The 22,330-nt window shown below is 37.4% G+C and overlaps 1 protein-coding gene across 2 annotated transcripts in view; it reads right to left on the bottom strand.

Moving 5' to 3' along the window:
* UBE2D2 (ubiquitin conjugating enzyme E2 D2) overlaps positions 1 to 22,330 on the bottom strand; it is a 59,562-nt gene that overhangs the window by 3,453 nt on the left and 33,779 nt on the right. For both annotated transcript variants that reach the window (XM_023735599.1, XM_004381063.1), the window contains exons 2-5: positions 11,569 to 11,632; positions 5,132 to 5,163; positions 4,975 to 5,052; positions 4,784 to 4,889 (exon numbers count right to left, since the gene is read on the bottom strand). In XM_023735599.1, the coding sequence (XP_023591367.1) occupies positions 4,784 to 4,889; positions 4,975 to 5,052; positions 5,132 to 5,163; positions 11,569 to 11,632 (280 nt within the window). The remainder of the gene's footprint in view (positions 1 to 4,783; positions 4,890 to 4,974; positions 5,053 to 5,131; positions 5,164 to 11,568; positions 11,633 to 22,330) is intronic.

The raw sequence follows: 22,330 nt of genomic DNA, 5'->3' as shown, positions 1-22,330 counted from the left end.
TTCAGGTTCAGTCACTAAAAAATAAGAACAAAAACAACCACAGAAAATTAATATTCAGTGGTATTTTGGTCTCCCATATCAGAATATAATAAAAGCCCCTTTGTTCAAAGTCTCACAGTAATGCCATGATGTAAGAAGACTATCTCTATGCTTCAACTGCCAAGGAAACTGGCCCAGACAGGTGAAGTGACTTGCCTAATGTCCCTGGCTAGTTGAGTAATGAGAACAGAATCAGAACCTAGGTTTTCCAAATCCTAGGCCAGGAACACATTTCAGAGTCCATAAAATTGAATTTTTAGAACCCTGTGTTCAAGGGTGAATAGCTTTCAAAATTCCAAAGAAATGACAACCATGAAATCCAACAACCACTGCTTTCTCAATGGCAGGTACCACATTCAGATATAATGAATTTGTTTCACTTTTAGTTGAAAGCAATTTAGCACTTGCCCCCAAATGGGTTTGGCCATACACTTATTACAGAGGACACAATATACTTCTACTAAGGTCTCAAATTCTTTTCAGTGATGATTTAGAGTCTCATCTAAGCCATTTCCTCAGTGACAACCTGGAATGTAACAAATTAAGAGGGCAAATCTCAATGGTATAATTTCCTCTATTCAAATCTGTCCTTAACTTATGTATTCTTTACTGAATGCAAAGAGAGGGCCAATGTCAGTAGCTTCTGACATAATGAAATAAATTTCAATTGTTTTCGTCGGATGCTAACAGAACACAGCTATCTTGTTTCTCTCTAATGCTCTGCAGCAAGAGGCAATGATGCTGACCCTACTTTACTCCCAAAATATCAAATTCAGCAGGAAAAGTATTTACTCATTTTCCTATCAAATCAATTCTATAGAGATCAAGGGCTTCTGAGGTGAAGAAAAAGTTGACATGCCCTTTATCATTCAGTCTGGTAACAAAAAAAGCTATTTCCTTGCCTTAGGAGTATATGGAAAATAAAAACATTAGGAAAGATGTTTTCTGACTCTTCATTCCTGTTGCCCACAATTCTGGCAGATGGCATTCCCAAAACATCCCCTCTTCCCATTGTCAGGTGCTATCACCTGATGCTCTCTTCAAGCAAAGAACATTCTAACAGCAATTAGGAAAGATCTCATGTATTTCCTGAAAATGACAACAGGGAGTTATATTTTGAATGCTCATGAAATTGCTGACCAGAAAAATTTATCCAGCTTATCAAATTGACTAGAGTACAACTGATTCTTCACCTAAAATTTGTAGATAGATTACCTGATGAAAGGATTCTTAGTATACTACATCCAAAAACCAAAATCCATTGCCATCAAGTCGATTCTGACTCCTAACAACCCTACAGGACAGAGTAGAACTGCCCAAGGAGCAGCTGGTGGGTTTGAACTGCTGACCTTTTGGTTAACAGCCAAGCTCTTAACCAATGTGTCACCAGGGCTCCAGTATACTACATAGGCTCCTTTAATTCCTGGAAAATTGATTCTGGTTTATAATGTACTTCACCTTCTTTTGCTGGGAAAGAGAATAACCAACTCCTGTTTTCACAACCTGCATATGCTCTTCACTGAAGTGACCAGACTTTGAACTATATACATTCTCATTGGTATAATATGCTCAGAATATACTCATTTTTATTGGTGTCATAACCCATAGTCACATCCAGTTCTAAAAATATATAATCCAGTGGCTTTATAACACTTATCTGCTTCAAGTTTTCTGTGTATTAAGTTGTTAACATGTATATTCAAAGTGGAGGAAATTTTGGATCAAAACTATTGCCCTTGAAAACAGACTACTTGTTAAAGGGATCATTAATATCACACACAAGATTTCCTAGTCAAGGCCTTTCACAGAACTGCTTGCCCATACATGCAATTTACAAAAAGGAGTCATTAAAACATTAAACCTAGGCAAGTTAATACAATCAAAGTCAACGAAATGGCACTCCAATTCTTTTTTAAAGATAGCTATCTGCAAGGAAAAGATTAGTCCAAAGGACTAATGGACCACAGCTACCAAGGCCTCCACCAGACTGAGTCCAGTATAGCTAGATGGTGCCCAGCTACCACCACTGACTGCTCTGACCGGGATCACAACAGAGGGTTCTGGACAGAGCTGGGGAAGGACGTAGAACAAAATTCTAACACACACAAAAAGACCAGATTTACTGGCCTAAAGGAGACTGGAGAAACCCCAAGAGAATGGCCCCCGGACACCCTTTCAGCTCGGTGGTGAAGTCACTCCCGAGGTTCACCGTTCAGCCAGGGATTGGACAGCTCCATAAAACAAACGGGAATAATGAGGCACAGCAGTCCAGGGACAAGGATTAGAAGGCAGAAGAGGACAGGAAAGCTGGTGATAGGGAACCCAAGGTTGAATAAGAACAGTGTTGACATGTAGTGGGGTTGTTAACCATTGTCACAGGGCGACATGTGTACTAACTGTTAAATGAGAAACTATTTTGTTCTGTAAACCCTCATCTAAAGTGAGAGTAGCAGCGCAAGTGAAAGAACGTAATTGATGTCACTGAATTGTACATGTAGAAATTTTTGAAATGGTGTATCTTTGGCTATGTATATTTTCACCAAAAAAAGAAAAAAGGTCCTCCAAGGTCAACAAGGGTGAGTGTGGACATGTCGTGAGGTTGTTAACCAATGTCATAAAACAGTATGTGTACTGACTGTTTAATGAGAAACTATTTGTTCTGTAAACCTTCACCTAAAGTACAATAAAAAAAAAAAAATAATAACAACAACAAAAAGATAGCTAGTCAAACTTCTAACAGCCCTTATGATTTAAAATAGCTGAAAAATCAACAATAAGCATGGGGAAAATGGGGTGGGGGGGGGAAGCCCCTCCCATTCCACTGCTCTGTCCCATTACTAGATAATTATATTTCCACTGTTATTTGGTGAAGGAAGAGCAACCAACACGACCTTCAATAGCCCAGGATATCACAAGAACAACAGATATATGTTCTTGTGTACTGGAGGTGGACATAGGCAGTTGGATCTAGAATCTATATTCTTTACCATGAAGCTATGTTGTCTCCTGTCAAATGTATGTATTAAAGAAACAGTAAAATTTAAGCACACAGAAAAGGAAAAAACCAACCTTTTAATACATCAAATTTCACTACCCAAATACCAAAACTAACACTATTTCTTTCTAGTTATTTTGACATACTTTTTTATACAGTTCAAGTTACAATGTATACAAATTGTATACCCTAATTTTTTCAAACACAGTATTTCCTCATTTTCCACAAAATTTGTAAAGAACAGTAGTCTATTAAATCAACATGTTAGAACTGATTTATTTCTTTTTCTACTGTTGGAATTTTTAGTTTTCAGAAATAAATAATGCTGTCACAAATATATTCACATATGAAGTCTTTTCAGCATTTGGGGCTGTTTTTTAGGACAGATGAATGAAACAATTACTGGGTCAAAGGGTACAGATGAATACATCTTTTAATATTCAAAGACTGTTTTATACCAAAGAGCTATACAGACCTATATTTCTACCTATAGCACGAGTGCTCATTTCAATGTACCTCACCCAGCATTTTGTCTTCTTTTTAAAAGATCTTTGTTAATTAAAAAGATGAAAAATGGGAACTTATTTTAATGTACACTTTGGGATCTGGGTTGTTTTTTTTCTTCTTCTCACTGATTTATATGTATTTTTATTTTAAACACAAAAAACATTCATTGCCATTGAGTCGATTCCAACTCATGGCTAACCCGTTATTAATATTTACAGTCTATTTCCCATATTTGTATTCTGACAAACTTTTCCTTTAAATGAATGCTTTCGTTTTTTACAAAGGCATATCTAGTGATCTCTTTTCTTTCATCAGTTTTCAGATTATAAAGTTGAGATTTGATGTTCATTTTTGCTTTCTTCTATAAATTATGGTTTAGTTTTTAATCCGCTTGTGATTTCATTTGAGCATAATGTTGAGAGGCTGTACATTTCAAATCAAAATATAAGACAATGATAATTAACTACACAGCTCAGTCTACTGACAATAAAAAATTCCCAACCTACTCATGTAAAGTAATCAGGTCTCATTTAGAAGAACTACTAGATCTTTCATTATAAACTTAGTAACCAACTTTCTTTATACATTTCCAATCACACACACTACACCAAAAATTAAGATGCTCAAATAAACATTTATATTAAAGTGACCGCCTTAAAGGGTAAGGTCTGTTCCTGATAGAAACAGGAACAGATTCAAGAGTGGGTGAAACCTTTAATAGTCTGTATACAAATTCACCTTGTTTTTCAACCTCCTAATATCTATGTTTATATAGCACAAGCTTTATAATATCTGTGTTTATATAGCACAGGCTTTCCCTCTAAAAGGGCAGTCTGGAACAATATCCTTTCCATTCATAGATCTCAAGGTTGGAAGAGACATTAATTGTCTTCTACTCTAACTATGCTCTAAAAAACATTCATGTCAAGTAGTCACCTTCCAACCTAAGCTTGAATAGCAAAATGGACAAAGTAGTCACCACACCAAGGAATATCTATGCTTGAAAGTCCAACTCTCTTCAGTTGTCTCAAGGTCTATTCAAGAATGAGGTAAGATCATTACCTCCTCTTAAAAGGTAGATGATGAGTAGTCTTCATGAAAAGGTTTACACACAAAAAGAAACAATCTTTGATGGTTATGGGAGGGGGGGGAAGGTGTATGAGTAGTCTTTTCAAAAATGAATAAAAAGACAAAAAAAAAAAAAAGTTGCTTTATCTTGATATCAAATACCCATTCTGTTACCTTTTGAAATAGTTAGTGCTGGAGACCACTGTGACCGTAGAATATCAAGACAAATGCTGCCATTACTGTTAATATTTGGATGGTAAATTCTTGTTGTAAATGCAACCTATAGAAAAAAGAAATACTTTTTGTAAGCTGGTTTATTAGTATCATAAAACATATATAAAAAGCAATCACCACATCCCCGTTACCTTAGGTGGTTTGAAGGGGTAATCTGTTGGGAAATGAATTGTCAAGAAAAATACTCCACCCTGATAGGGACTGTCATTCTGTTGATGACAAGAAAAGTGGGATTAAAATAAGTGAATTATAGAAACCATTTATTCTGAAATTCATCTGAATACTTACTGGCCCCATTATTGTAGCTTGCCAATGGAACACTGAAAAAGAACAACAACAAAAAATCATCATGAAGCAGTATCCATATTGTACCTATACCATAATAACACATCACTCCCCATCTAATCCCAGTTTATTTACAAGCAATTTAACAGTGAGTCCTGGGCAGAATGAGGAATCTAAATCAAGAATGAGTCTAAAGAGGGAAAAAATGACTAGAACGGTCTAGAACATTGATAAGGTAGCTCAATGAAATTAAGTATTTGGTTGCTAAAGCATCTTGAAAACTCATGCCAGGGAAACAAACTTCTTGACAAGGTTACAAGTTCTACTTTTAAATGGGCATTTCTTTACCTCAAAGGGTAAAAGCAGAACCAAAAGATTCACTCTTTGATGTGTTACATCATTATCATTACCCCAACACTATAACATACAACATACTCCTTTTATAATGCTAGTAGAGGGCAGACTGGTAAAGCCAAGGTAGGCTAATACTCAAATTAGTATTTTTAGTAAAAACACTGATTTTTGCAATGATATAAAATTCCTAAGAGCTCTCATGTATAGGTCTTCAGAATTACTGGCCCCTCAACAACTAAAGAAAACATCAGCTGAAAGCCCAAGACTGATTACAAGTTCTAGGGATAATCTCAGCAAATTATAAACTTGTTTAATAGGTAAATTTTCTCTTCAAATTGCAGAAAATGGTACTTGTTTCATTTCTAAGATGGTGTCACTGAATACAGTACAGAGCTCAAAAAGCTAGAGTTTTCGCTTATAAGGAAACTAACTTAGTACTTAACAGTCCTACTAGGATCCGGGCAAACTAAGGGAAGCTGTCACTGGGATTTGAACAACCCAAAACAGTTAACTCATCCTACAAGGCAGACATGTGAAGACTAAGAAGCCATATGAAAAACCACTGGAATGTCAGTCAGTCCCAGTCCTTCTGACTTTCTGAATATGAAATTGTCCCTATAATTGGTTTGCCCCTCACTGGACCCGAACCCACATAGAGCAAGCAGCCTGTTTATTAAGAATTAAAGGCGAAGAATAGATATTGCTGAGGTTCTCTCTCATTCCTAGATTACCCATTATCAGTACTTAAAAAATTCCTCATACTTTCTGCCAACCAACTTTTTCATGGATTAGGAAGCTAAGGAGAAAGTCACTTTGAGCCACTAAAACTGGTCCTAGTCTCTTCAACAAAGGTCTTATAAAAGGTCCCTGAACCCTGGTGGTACAATGGTTAAGTGCTGGGCTGCTAACTGAAAGGTTGGCAGTTTGAACCCACCAGCAGCTCTGTGAGAGAAAGATGTGGCAGTCTGCTTCCTTAAAGATTTACAGCCTTGGAAACCCTATGGGGCAGTTCTAACCTGTCCTATAGCGTCGCTATCGACTCTACGGCAATGGGTTTTGTTTTGTAATGTCCTGTTTACAGGGAAAAAAGAGAGAATCTCACCTTGTTTATAATTACAAACATACTGACAACTGGAGTTAACAATGCTGAAAACATTATTAGACAAAAGGATGACCCAACCAACTACAGGTCAAGAGACCTATTTTAAGTCTTGCTCTTCCACTTAATCCTTTCACATTATTTAATTTTCTACAAATAGGTGGATATAACTACACTTGCATTCCTGCTCAAAGTTGCAAGAGTCAGATAAGGTAATGAATAAGACGAAAGCACTTAGATAATAAACTATAGAAATACTGAGACATATTAAGAAAACAAAATTATCCATTTAACTATTTAAGTCCTCATTCTTTCCTCTATCAGACTTAAGAAGTTACTAGGAAAATTTAAATCAGAACAAATTCTTGGCTAAAGGTAAAAATGTTTTTTTTTTTAGCATTCCCTACCATTATTCCTACCAACAAAAAACAAAGCACGTTTTATGGTCTATGATTAAAACCTACTAAAACCCAGATAATCTAGAACCACCAAGAGGCTTGGAGCAGAAAAGCCAAGAAGCCAAAAACTGGAACAGTTACAATTATGGAAATGATATCCTTCCTAACAGAAGATGGGGAAAGATCAATTTTTGCAAGTAATATCACAGTCTCTTTCATATTTGGTACTCCAGGAAGTTGAAGATATTATAAAAAACTCTTACAAACAATATCAACAGGTTATTTCGTATGTAAGCTGTTTAGTTAGTAAGTTGTATCTATATAATATCCTCCAACATAACTAATGTATGTAAACCACTGGCATTCAAATCTCTGAAGAAAAAACAAAACAACTCATTAATACTCAACTTTGTCTTCACTGTTACAAATAAAGGGTCAAATACCGTTACCAGTAAACTAAGTGAAAATACACACATAGGACTAAGTCTTTAAAACAGGAGTGAGAGGGAAAAGGAAGAAGAAAATTGCTAATTTAAGGCAACAGAGACCAATAATATTTATGTCTCTTGTAAAATAATCTACAGTATCAACAAAAGAAGAGAAAGATAAACTAAAAGTAAGATGAATTTAACTAAAGGATTTAAAGACCCACCACTTAAATCTTTGAGTATTCCACCATACTGGTTAAATATAAGAATACCTATGGAGTTACTGACTTGGGGTCTCCATCTGGAACCCTCCTAAGACTCCTAGCTCTCTTAGGTACAACTATAAATAAGGAAGGAAGAAGGCAGTGACAGAGTATCTAATCTGCCTCAAGTTACAATGGTTCTGTAAACAGTTGAAGAATTACTAGAGGTTCCAGTTAGAAAGAACTCCAGGAATAGTTACTGGATAAAATACTTGGCCATAAGCATAAAATATTGCTATACTTTACATAAACATCTACTTCAAAAACCTTTAAGGATCAAACTTAGGAGCTGTTCAAAATAAAAATGCATGTCAAAAAATCAAACAAAATTACCACTACCACCTTGGTTTGAGGCTGTCAAACCAAATTATGGAAACTGAAATCTATGATCTATTTTAGGAGAGTTTAAATGTGACAGTCACAGCTCAATGTCACAGCTCTTTAGTACTATGGATGAAGCCTTGAGGTTAAAAGGGATACTGAGAATATTTGTTACAGTTTGAGACTGAATCTCAGGAGACCTGTATTTGAATGTACAGATCTCTAGAGAGTTGCATTCATCAAGTTTTCAAAACAAAAGAAAACGAAGCAGATTATATAACCAGTAAGTCTTCATCTTACTTCTTCTTTCAGGAATTACACTTCTTCCTGCTTATCAAATCTTTCCAGAAAAATGGGGGGGGGGGGAAGTTTAATGGTACATTAAAATCTGGATATTTTAAAATAAAGTCAAGTCTTCCACCTTTATTCTTACACTAAAATGTCGGTAACATATGGTGCTGAAGGATTTGAAAGCTAGGCAGTTCAAAAAGTTTCATTTTGGCTGATAGTTTCTTACTCCGAAGATTAAATTCTGCCTCTGTTTTATAACAAAAGACGATAAAAGTTCACTTAGCTATCCAATTACTTTGTTTTTATCCTTATGTGGTTCATCATGAAGGCCTGATCAAGATTTTTTTAAAACAGGAATTTATCCGCAAATGTTCTTGAACACTCGCAAAATTTAAGTATAATTCTTATCAGCAAACGATATGACCAAGCTTAAAGTTATACTGTCCCTAAGAAAGAGACTATTCTCTTTGAGAAGGTAAATATTGTGTTGGCAGTTTAGTAGTATGACTACAGATACTCAGAAGTTGAATAGGATGACAAGAAATTAGAAGTTAGTTCCAAAATATAACATAATTCACATTCTATACAATTCACCCATTTAAAGTGTACAATTCAATGGTTTATATTCACAGAATTGTGCAACCATCACCACAATCAATTTAGAACATTTTTATCAGTCCAAAAAGAAAGCCTATACTGATTAGCAGTCACTCCCCATGCTCCCCCAAACCCCTAGCCTTATGCAACCATTCATCTATATTGTCTCTATGGGTTTGCCTATCCTGGACATTTCATATAAATGGAAACATTCAACATATAGTCTTTTGTGAATGGTTTCTTTCATATAACATGTTTTTAAGGTTCATTCATGCTGTACCACATATTAGTATTTTATTCTTTTTTATTGCCAAATATTTCATTGCATGGATATATTCCATTTTATTTATCATTCATCAGCTGATGGACATCTGGGTTGTTTCTACTCTTTGGCTATTATGAATTATACTTCTATGAACATTGATGTATTAGTTTTTGTGTGAATACATATTTTTATTTCTCTTGGGTATATACCTAGGAGTGGAATTGCTGGGTCACGTGGTAATTCTATGTTTAACTTTTTGAGGAAACGCCAAACTGTTTTCCACAGCAGCTATACTATTTCACTCTCCCACCAGCAGTGTATGAGAGTTTCAGTATCTCCACATCTTCACCAACACTTCTTATTATCTTTTTTATTAGAGCCATCCTTGTGGGTGTGAGGTGATATCTCACTGTGGGTTTGACTTGCATTTCTCTGATGACTAATGACAAGCATCTTTTCATATGCTTACTGGCCATTTGTATATCTCTTTTGGAAAAATGTCTATTCAGATCTTTTGTCTATTTTTAAATTTGGCTATTTATCTTTATATTACTGAGTTGTAAAGAGTTCTCTATACATTTTCTGAATACTAAAATTTATTGCAAAAAAATTGCTCATTCTGTAGGTTTCTTTTCACTTTCTTCATGGTGTCCTTTGAAAAATGTTTTTAATTTTGATGAAGTCCAATTTATCTATTTTTTCTTTTATGGCTTGTGCTTTAGAGGGAGTCTTATTTAATATTCCAGCGTAACAAATTTTCAATTTGAGAAAGGAATGTGATAGTGCTAGCTATGGTAGAAGCACCGCAAAGGCAAATTAGCTTACAAAAGAAAACTTCAAAAATAAAATCTTGTCCCCAGACTCCAAGCACTTTTAATTAGCGTTAAGATTTTTGGCTACTCTCATTTTTGAGAAATTTACCTAAAATAAAATCACTTTTTCAATTGAATGGAAAGACCACACTCATGCAGGTAGACCGTATGATATGGTGAAAGGACAAAACTAGAATCAGAAAACCTGAGCATGAATCCTCTTTGGAACTTCTAGATCCTCTCACTGGACTCTTCTTTAAAGTAGTTTAAAATTTCTTACTCACTCACTCACTCACTCAAAAGGGTCATTGCAAGGCTTAAATGAGAATAAGGGCACTTGACGGAAGCACTTAAACCATTTGCTATGGTTTAAACCCTTTCGTGACTCGTGGAGCATACGGTATCCCACCCACTTTTTATGCCTCTGGAGTTCTTTGGGAGTACACTTTTCTCGCTGAAAATGCTTCCCTCCAGGTGGACTTGTGAAATGGTGAAAGGTAAAAGGAAAAAAACATTCACTGAAGCAAAATAGCTGGGATATTAGGCAAAACCAGAGGTGCCTCATGTACCCAAAAGGAAGGAGCTCTGCACCAAAGCCTGCTACCCAGACGGACTCCCACAAATCATGTATTCTCACATAATATATCTCAAAATCTGTCTTATCAGCCAAAAATTTAAACACACTCAATGACTCAGCAAGCATTCCACTATTGAAAACACATGATACCAACAAAAAATGCAAAGCAGAAAATAATTAAGTCCTGAAATGGTTAAGTACTTGGCCTGTCCTATTTGGTACCAACTACTATAGTTACTCATGTACTTAATCTTATAATTTATAATATCTATTTTGTCTGTAAAGCAATCCTTGTAAAAGGCTCTTACTTTAATGATTTAGCAAACAAAAAAACATAACATTCTTAATAAAAATAATTTTAAACACATACTTATTTTTTGTTTTAAATTATAAACTCCTCTTACACACATTTTCAAGTATACTTTTTTCTATTTGCTAAATGTTACAGTTTTTTGTGAATGAATTTTGTGTCATAAAGCAGTCTTATTTCAATATCCTTTTTAAAAAAGCTAGAAGGGATAGGAAAAAGCTGTATTGAGACAAAGTGGAACAAAAGGGAAATTATTACCCAACTTGTGCAATAAGCTCATCTAATAAATTACTCAGGATTAAGCAAATGAACTGGACATTAAAAATAAACGAATTATGCCTGCCTTGTAGTATGAGCCAGTAGAAAGACACAGACACATACACACCATATTTACTTAAAGGGCAAAAGGTAAAAATTTAAATATTTTACCCCAGGAAAATACCCAAAGGATATGATGGACAAATAGGAATGGACCAGGACAACTACACACAGACAGCGCCTGGCAAAAGACGTTCAAAATACAATAAATAATACAGAAGATAAAGGGATGCACATAGAACTGAATCTTTTACAGGCAAGTAAGGGTAAACAATGTCTCTTCCCTATAGCATAATTACCTCTTCACACAAAAGTAACCTTAAGAGATATAGATTCATCTGTCCCAGCGTTCCCCAGAAGCAGACTGATCTGCTGTTATATTCCCATCATTCCTGTTAAGTACTTACTATCATCTCCAACAGGACCTGCTGAACACTGTGCTGGGGGGTCCCGTGCCAGGTCATTCAATTCCTTAAGAAAAGAGGAAGAAATTTATTCAACATAAATGTAACTTTTATCCATTAATAAAAATTATACTGTTACTAATATTCTGTCCTACCAGTACAGCTCTTTTAGGAACAGTCCCTCAAAGTCAGAGAGAAGTATATTAGTGAATCTTTAAAGTATTTCAGATTCTTGAATGCACGTCTGATTTAAAAAAGTGAAACATTTTTGCTTTGTTCAGAGTTTAGTAGGTAAATATAAGAAAGGTAAACAGACATTATATACTAAAGAGCCACAAAAACTATTTTAAAGCAAAAATTTATTATTGTTTCAAAAAAGATTCAGGACTATTTTTGTATCTCAAAATTATTAGGTTATACTTGGGATAGGCTTTTAAAGGGTAAATGTTCCAAATTATACTGGGTTGTCTGACAAGATGTTGATATGTTTACAGTTGATGTTTATACCAAGGTTCCAAAGGTAGTAGAAAAAAAAATTTTTTTTTAATATATAAAAAAAGTTGACTGAAGTAATAAAACTCATCATAAAGCTCTGTAATCACAGACTGACCTACTTGCAGTAATGTCAGTTTCCTTAGCTATTTTAACCTAAGAGCCCGCAAACTTGAGATTTGTTATCGGGTAGAAGTATCTGAGAACCACAAGGCAGGGAAATCATACTATATCCCTTTCCTCTAGGCTGCTATTTGAGCTAAAAACAAGCCCTAAGGACTAATTTTATATTAAAACAAGTAAATATTAGTATTTTAAAACTACAACAGTAAAATCTAACATTTCAGAGTGCAACAAAAACTATTTAGAATCTTAATAGGTTATATAAAAGTGATTTTATTATTCTAAATGTTATATATCTTTTAATCTTTTAATGTACAGCAAATATTTATTTCTGTAAGTTCCTTCCTCAGAAGCTAACCTATCTAATCAGCCATTTTAGTACACAAATTATGCTGTTTTATCCTATTTATAAATTTGGAACACAAATCATAAAGTTCAGAACTAAAGTTTTTTTAAAAAAGCACAGGGATTGAGATAAAAGACAACAATATTTACTTTCTCAAGTATCTCAATTTTGGATTTTGTATATCCTTACAACAGATTCCCTGCCGCATCTCCAGAAAAAATAATGGCCTGCAGTGCAATTCTCATTCCCAAACGTTGTTTGCAATCCAGGTGAGTATAACTAAGAATACTTGCTTGATTGAGAACACAGAAGTTACCTATTCCTTCTGACTGCCATAGCAATAGGTTGCTATTAAAATATAATTTAAATTTAACAAGCTATTCTGAAGTCATGTCATGCTCATTAAATGGTACTTTTCTTGTGATATATCCTTAATCTTTTGCTCCTTTCAAAGAGTCACCTTTTTTCATGCCAAATGACATCAAGAGGGCTGACATTTAACCAAGCTGAACTTAAGACCCATCAGTCCATTTCATGAGCCAGTGTGATATAATTAATTTAAAAAACTTAACCTAAACTTAGGCTGACAGACATTTAACACACTCATTCAACACTTCCTTGGCACAAGATGCTGCTATGTATGAATCTCAAAAAAAGCATAATGCTAAATGAAAGGCACAAAAAGACAATATATACTGTAAGATTCCATTCATATGACACTCTAGAAAAGCAAAATAGTAAGAGAAAGTAATCAACGGCTCCAGGGTCTGGAGTGAGTTGGAGGGAACATGAGGAAAACTTGGGAGGTGATGAAAATGTTCTCTATCATGACTTCAGTTGAAATTGCATGACTGTGTGTACGTTTGTAAAACTCCAAACTGTACACTTAAAATTGGTGAATTTTACTGTATGTAACATACATCTGTCTTGGAAGAAGTATAGCCAGAATGCTCCTTAGAAGCAAGGATGGCAAGACACCACCTCACATACTTTGGACGTGTTATCAAGAGGATCCGGTCCCTAGAGAAGGACATCATGCTTGGTAAAGCAGAGGGTCAGCGAAAATGAGGAAGACCCTCAAGATGATGGATTGACACAGCAGCTGCAACAATGGGCTCAAACACAGCAACGACTGTGAGGATGGCGCAGAACTGGGCAGTGTTTCGTTCTGTTGTACACAGGGTTGCTATGAGTCTGAACCAATTCAACGGCACTTACCAACAACAACAGACATCTCAATAAAGCTGTTTATTAAAGCAGCATATAACCATTCATCTTTGTGTATGTACATTTCTGAAGAATACACAAGAACCTAGTTAACAGCAGTTGCCACCAAGAAGGAAACTTGCTTTGGGGTGAGTATAGGAACTGTATGTATTCTTTTTATACCTTTTGAATTTTATAACAAATGTGTGTGTTGCCTATCTGAAAAATAAATTACCCTGACTGTAAATCTGTACTAAAATACAATAGCTGTTAAAAGCTGTTACCATCTGCTCACTTACATAAAAAGACCAAAAGAACCTCTCATTGCTGTCGAGTTGATTCCAACTCATAGCAACCCTATAGGACAGAGTAGAACTGCCCCATAGAGTTTCCAAGGAGCAGCCAGTGGATTCGAACTGTCGACCTTTTAGTTAGCAGTCATAGCTCTTAACCACTGTGCCACCAGGGGCAAATGTATAGAGATCAAAGTTTCTTAGTGAGCGGGAGGGAGGGGAAAAGGTGTGGTTATTGCTTATGGAGTGGAGTCTTGGTGGTGCAGTGGTTAAGTGCTCAGCTGCTAACTGAAAGGTTGGCGGCTCGAACCCATCAGCCTCTTCATGGGAGAAAGATGTGGCAGTCTGCTTCTGTAAAGATTTACAGCCTTGGAAGCCCTATGGGGCAGTTTGACTCTGTCCTATAGTGTTGTTATGAGTAGCGATGGACTCCACGGCAACAGGTTTTGGTTTATTGCTTATAGAGTACTGAGTTTTGGTTTACAGTGACGGAAAAATCACACTGATTAAGGGTGGCATAGAACAGCCGATTAATGTAATTGCTGTCAATAAGTTGTACACCTGTAAAAAGTTGAACTGGAAAAAGCTTCATGGCAGATGTATTTACCAACCAAAACCAAAACCCACTGCCATCAAGTTGATTCCAATTCATAGTGACCCTGTAGGATAGAGTAGAACTGCCCCATAGAGTTTCCAAGGCTGTAAATCTTTAAGGAAGCAGACTGTCACATCTTTTCCCTGTGGAGCAGCTGCTGAGTTTGAACCGCCGACCTTTTGGTTAGCAGACGAGCTCTTAACCACTGCGCCACTAGGGCTCCTTAGATATATTTACAACAACAACAACAACAACAAAAAAAAAGAGTTACTGCTGAAGCTGCTTATGAACAATCAAACACTTCATGCGATTTGGTTTCTTGGTTTGGAGGTTTAGGGTCATGGTTTCATGGGACTTCCCAGTTAACTGGCCTAATAACGTGTTTACTGCTTCTGTTCTACCTCCTAGTTTGTTGCGTAGTACTGGAGTCTTAAAAGCTTGCAAGTGGCTATCCAAAAAACAACTCATTTCTATTTGCCTGGAGCAAAAGAACAAGAAGGAAAGTCAAGAACAGAAGAGGAAATGGAATGCATGTCTGGTTGCCTCCACGAACAGCTGCCTCCTTTGCCACAAGACCAGAAGAATTGGATGGTGCCCAGCTGCCATTATTGAACATTTTGATAAAAGATTCTGTAGATGACTCCTGATCAAAACGGGGGGAAATGCAGACCAGAATTTCAAATTCTCATGGAATCCAGGCTTTCTGGAGTCATGGAGGCTGGATGAATCCCTGAAACTACTGCCCTGAAATAATCTTTAAACCTTAAACTAAAAATATCCCCTGAAGACTTCTTAAAATGAAATGATAGTTTAGCTTAACTAGTAAAGAATGTCTGGTTTGAGCACTGAGCTCTTTTAAGATCTATCTATACAGGATCAAACTGACAACAAGCAACTCTTGAAAGATTAGATAGGAAACTCAGGGGGCAGTGAGTTAATGATAATGGGGGAGGAATAACTCCGAAAAGGAGAGTAAGAATGGTTGCACAACTTGAAGAATGTAATCAACGTCACTGAATTGTACATGTAGAAATTGGTGACTTGGTGTATGTTCTGCTGCGTATATCTTCAACAACAAAAATAAAATAAATTTATATAAAAAAAAGTCACCATCTGAGTCAAATACTGTATATCCCATTTACACAAAATATCTAGAATAGGCAGATGCATAGAGACAATCATTTATTAGTGGTTACCAGGGGCTGGAAGGAGAGAAGGAAAGGGGAGTTATTACTTAAGAAGTACTGAATTTCTGTTTAGGGAGATGATAAACATTTGTAAATGGATAGTGGTGATGACTGCACAACACGGTGAATGTAATTAACGCCAATGAATTGTACACTTAAAAATGGTTTAAATGGCAACTGTTTTGTTATATAAATTTAACAATAAAATTAAAAAAAAAAAAAAAAACTGTTGTCACCATCTAGAGGGTAATCTAAATAGTGAAAACCCAGTTAGACTGAATAAACACACAACCTACAAAACCGATGTCCTTATAACAAGATGATAATCGAAGTTGAATGTTACAATCTGAAGTGATCTAGACAGAACACCTGGGCAGAAAAAAATTCCCTAATACACCTGGCCTTTTGAAAAAAAAAAACGTTTAACAGCTGGCTTTATCATTTGCTTTATACCTACACATTAATTTCTTCTACCTTCTACTCTAAGGGAAATTTTTATATTATATAGCCTTGCATATTACATATTGTATATTATATAGAAAATTATACATTACTAGGATTGAAGGAAGGTGCCCTGTTGGAGAAGTGGTTAGGTGCTCCACTGCTAACCAAAAGGTCAGCAGTTCAAACTAACTCACCAGCTACTCCCTGGGAGGACGATGTGGCAGTCTGCTTCTGTAAAGATTACAGCTTGGAAACCCTATGGGACAGTTCTACCCTGAACTATAGGGTCGCTATGAGTCAGGATCAACTCGACGGCACACAACAAGAGGACTGAAAGAAGGAGTCCTGGGCGGCGCAAACGCTTGAACGCTTGGCTACTAACTGAAAGGCTGGCTGTTCAAATCCACCCAGAGGTGGCTCAGAAAGAAGTCCTAGCAATCTACCTGAAAGATCACAGCCATTGAAAACCCTATGGAGCACAGTTCTATTGACACACATGGGGTCGCCATGAGAGGGCTCAGAGTAGGATTAGGATCAAGCCCAAAACCAAGGAATTACTTTGTTTACTAAAAAACATTTCTGCAGAAAGGACAGAGAAATATAGTATATATAATTAAATTCAGAAAAGAATACCCTCAATTTCTAAAAAGATTTTATATATTCTAACTTCCTCTGAAATCTAAATAAATGTCTTATTTTGGGAGCAAACTGTTATTTTACTAAATAGCTCTCAATTTAAAACATTTCTTTGTTGCTGTATACTCTAGTCCCCTTAAGTTTCTAGGTATGCAGCAGAACTAAAATATTTGAAGATTAAGAGTTATAAACAATTTTGACTCTCTGCAACTGTGTTTCTCATCTTAGATGAAACAGCCCCAAAACCCTACAATGAACAGTTTAATTATTTTCAAGTAAGGTTTAACTTACTCTGAACTTTTTATACACTTCCTACTAGCTTTTTGGTCTCAGGAATATGATTTCTAATGCAGAGATACAAAGGATATTAATAGTGCTTTACACTTGTTATGAATTGAATTGTGCCCCACCCCCCAAATGTGTGTCAACTTGGCTAGGCCATGATTCCCAGTATTGTGTGATTGTCCACCATTTTGTGATCTGATGCGATTTTCCTATGTGTTGTAAATCCTACCTCTATGTTAATGAGGCGGGATTAGAGGCAGTTATGTTAATGACGATGTAGGACTCAATCTACAAGATTAGGTTGTGTTCTAAATCAATCTCTTTTGAGATATAAGAGAGAGAAGCCAGCAGAGAGACAGGGGGACCTCATGCCACAAAGAATGAAGAACCAGGAGGGAAGTGCGTCCTTTGGACCCAGGGTCCCTGTTCCGAGAAGCTCTTAGACCAGGGAAAAAAAGCCTAGATTGTCTTGAAGAGACTTTTGGTGGAATTATGGACTAAGAGAAAGTGAGGAGAGTTGTTACACTGGAGATGGTACAGATGGCAAGAAGCAGCCAGCAGAGAAACAGCAGCAGCAGAACCAGGAGACCAGCACAAGACAGCACAGGAGCTGGAGTGAGAGAGCTGAGTGCCTCTGGCAGGAGGCTTCCTGGCGGAGTAGGGTGCCTCCAAGCACTTATTGGTGGAGCTAGGCTTGCCAATCCATGGAGCAAGACAGCTGAGTGCCTTCCGGCCAAAGTTTACTGGCAGAGTAGGGTGCCTCCATGGAGCTAAACAGCTTTGGAATACTTGCCCCACCCAGCAGGGCAGACACTTAGTCTAGAAGCTCTGCTGAAACCTGTTCAGCATCATAACGACACACAATCCTCTGCTGACAGAGAGTGGTAGCTGTGCATGAGATGCACTGGCCAGGAATCAAACCTGGGTCTCCTATATGGAAGGCAAGAATTCTACTACTGAACCACCAATGCCTCATGCCTTTTAGTATAAAGACAAACTGATGTAAACATGCACCAATATTGATCTTTCCTAAACTGAGTATAAGCAGAAGTGGTAACCTTATCAGAGATTAAAGTCTGTGCTTCCTTAAAAAATTCAAGTCAACTAAAAGTATAAAAAATACCCACCCATAAACCTACCACCCAGCTTTGCCCAAACTTAACATTCCACATTAACTTCAGATCTTTAAGCAGTCCCCTGTGCACCCTTCCTGAAGAAATGACTACCCTGACTACCCTTAGTTTAGTGCGTATCATTCCCATGCATTCTTTTGTACCTTCCAATGTGTCCACAGGAGTCCCTAGGTGGTGCAAATGGTTAATGCACTACTAGGCTGCTAACTGAAAGATTTTAAGTTTGACACCCAGAGGGGCCTTAGAAGAAAGGTCTGTCAATCTACTTCTGGAAAATCAGCCACTGAAAACCCTATGGAAGACAGTTCTATTCTGACACACATGGGGTCACCATGAGTTGTAATCAACTAACTGACAATTGGTGTGTTTTTTTTTTGGGGGGGGGAGTATGTGTTCATAAACAATGTATGGAAACATGGTTTTAAACTTTCATTTTAAAAGTTTCATTGCATATATTTTTCTATACTTTGCTTTTTCTTCAACATATGGACATATTTTTCCATGAAGATATACAAGTAGATCTCTTTTGTATTGCTGTTTATTTTGCTACTCTATAGCTAAACCACATGGATTCTTTCTTTAGTTGAGGGACATTTAATTTCTTTCCTATTTTTCACTATTAAATGTTCTAATATTCTTGTTTATTCTTATACACACGAGTTTCTCAAGGTAAATACATCTTCAATTTAACTAGAAAGTGCCAATTCCCTCCTTTAATTATAATTTTCTTAACTCTACACTTAATGTTTCTCACAAGAAATTATTTGCAATAATCATGTTTCAATTATTAAAGAGGAATTTTCTTCTAAATGGATCACTATTTTCTATGTGAAAAAAAATCTAGCTGTCACTCACTTCAATAATTGGTTCTACAAAAAAAACTGCATGGAGATTTTTATACAGCAAATACTGAAAACTAACAATCCATGTGTAAGTATATAAATAAAAATAAGTTTTCCATGAGGACTGCAAAGGTTATTCTACAACCTGTTTATAGTAGGGGCAACAAGCAGAATTTATGTTTTCCAAGTCTCCCTATTCTTTGATGTTTCTTATCATTCTATTCTTAGGTAACTTTAAAGCAAATTACTCAACTTCTCCAGCTCAGAGTTTTCATGTCTATAAAACGAGATTAGACTAAAGCTGAATTTTACACAAGTTTGGGAAATATAATCCACATCCTTATACATCAGAATACTCAAGTGTCTAAGGAAGTCCTAAAGAAAACACAACTGCATCGACACAGAACCAGCCTTTACTTTTCTTCTTGGCCCATTCCTCTTATGCCCCAACCCCAACCAAGATTTTATTCTCATGAAATGCCTAATGTCTGTAGCAAGGTCAGAAATAAATCTGAAGACAGCAAGAAAAACATTTTCTTATATCCTAGACAAGGAAATTTTACAGTTTTATGAATAAAAGGCTTTCAAGTATGAGACAGAAAAACCTATACAACTCTGCTAAAACGCTCCTACAGTCATTTTTTCATATCTATATCTTATCACCCCCATCTGAACTATAAACTTCTTTAAAATAATGCTTAGATAAACCTCATGTTTGAATAGCTTTTCAGATATGGTTAATACAACAAATTCTCCTTCGAAGCAGATTACATATTTCCAGTAATTTTCAGAGATATTAATTTTATTTTTAAAGTTACTTCTATTAGGTTCCAGGAAATCCTCACAAGTACTACTTGTGTGACAACGCTGACACAGTTTCTAGTTATGATCAAAAAACATAGCCTGTACTTAGTTTCTGGCTTAAAACTATTTTTCTAGGTACAAAAGAAAAAAAACTTTTTTCATAACAAACATCCCCTTTAAAAGAGAAATGACATGCTATATAAAGATATTACAAAATGTAATTTGTATAACTTAATCTGTTATACTATAAAATTCAGATAAACATTGTCTTAGTCATCTAGTGCTGCTGTAACAGAAATACCACAAGTGGATGGTTTTAACAAAGAGAAGTTTATTTCCTCACAGTCAAAGTAGGCTAAAAGTCCAAATTCAGGGCGTCAGCTCCAGGGGAAGCCTTTTTCTCTCTGTCGGCCTTCTTCTCTTCGGTGTTCCCCCAGACTAGGAGCTTCTCTGCTCAGGGACCCAGGTCCAAAGAATGCGCTCTGCTCCTGGCATTGCTTTCTTGGTGTATGAGGTCCCTGATTCTCCTCTTGCTCTGCTTTCTATCTCTTACAAGAGAAAAAAGGTGGTGCAGACCACAACCCAGGGAAACTCCCTTTATGTTGAATCAGGGATGTGACCTGCATTAGGGTGGTGTTACAATCCCACCTTAATCCTCTTATCGGTTTCATGCCCTCTTGAACTCTCTCTTCAAAGTTCAACTTTCCCTTAGGGTACTTGTTGACTATCGGTCTCGTGCTGGTATTTAGCCTTAGATGGAGTTTACCACCCGCTTTGGGCTGCATTCCCAAGCAACCCAACTCCAGGAAGACCCAGGCCCGGCACGCCGGGGGCCACTACCAGCCTCACACCGTCCACGGGCTGGGCCTCAATCAGAAGGACTTGGGCACCCCCCTGCCACCGGGTTGAGTCCTCCGGGAGGACTGCATGGACCCCACCTGGACTAGGAGCTTCTCTGCACAGGGACCTCATATCATCAAGAAAGCAGTGCCGGGAGCAGAGCGCATCCTTAGGCCTGAGGTCCCTGCGCAGAGATGCTCCTAGTCCAGCAGAACACCGAAGAGAAGAAGGCCGACAGAGAAAAAGGCTTCCCCTGGAGCTGACACCCTGAATTTGGACTTTTAGCCTACTTGACTGTGAGGAAATAAACTTCTCTTCATTAAAACCATCCACTTGTGGTATTTCTGTTATGGCAACACTAGATGACTAAGACAAACATCAAGATTGTACTATCCAAAATGGCGCTCCAGGCAGAAGCACCATGCCGTCCGTCCCTCCAGAACAAAGATCCGAAAAACTAAGCCAAACAGAGAATACAACAATCCTGAAACCCTAAAACATCAAATGAAGAGATAAAGAACTCAGCCAAACACCAGAAAGAGTGAGAAAACTGACAGAACAGAGAGTGAGGACAGATTCATGCAGAGTTCCCTACCAGCTAACGCAGCGCGGATCCGCCATCTTGGACTCCTATCGGAGACCAGCAAACGGGGTACGAGAAAGCAGCCTCACGGAGCGTCCAATGGGAGACAAAACAACTGGTAATTTGCGATACAGGCTTTCCCACCCCCCACCCATCTTCACCCCAACTCGGCCTCCTCTGCTTCCCGCAGCCACAATCTCTTGCCCGGGAAACACCGGCTGCTTGGATTCCACACACCCAAACGGGTGGCTCTCTGAGTGCCATTTGTTGCCTGCTGGTGTTGCTTTTTTCTGCTTCTTTTGATTTTTTCCTTGTCTCTTGCCATCTCCCCCTCCTTTCGCTCAAGTACCTCACTCTGTACGCCATCTTTGCTTCTTCCTCAGGGGCTGCAGAGCTCCGGTAATTTGTGACATACGCTTTCCCACTCTCTACCCTTCTTCACCCACACTTGGCGCCCTCTGCTTCCCGCGGACACAGTCTCTTGTCCAGAAACACCAGCCCGCACTAGCTGGCTCTCTGAGTGCCATCTGATGGCTGCTAGCGTTGCTTCTTTTTTTTCTGCTTCTTTTGATTTCTTACTTGCCTCTCGCCACCTCCCCCTCCTTTTGCTCGAGTACCTGGCTCCGTGCGCCATCTTTGCTTCTTCCTGAGGGGCTGCGGAGCTCCGTTCGAGTGTGGAGCTGCTCCCTGGTCTGGGCTGACGTGCTGGTGGGATGCCGGGGCTTTTGTTCGTTTGTTTGTTTTGAATTGTTTGTTTGTTTTCTTTTCCTTTTCTTGAGTTGGGAGCCCTTTCTGGCCAGGCTGAGCTGCGTGGCAAGGAGACTCCCACTCGGCTTCCACAGACGAGCAGAGGGATCCCTGAGAGCATTTCTTTTTATGTTGGTTTTTTTTTTTTTCTGTTTTTTGGGGGGCCTTTCTTGTTCTTTTTTTTTTTTTTAATTTGTTTTGTTTTCTTT

The sequence above is a fragment of the Trichechus manatus genome, unplaced genomic scaffold (genome assembly GCF_000243295.1).
Source record: "Trichechus manatus latirostris isolate Lorelei unplaced genomic scaffold, TriManLat1.0 scaffold00080, whole genome shotgun sequence".
Classification (NCBI taxonomy): Eukaryota; Metazoa; Chordata; class Mammalia; order Sirenia; family Trichechidae; genus Trichechus; species Trichechus manatus.
This window is presented reverse-complemented; position numbering and strand designations above follow the sequence as displayed.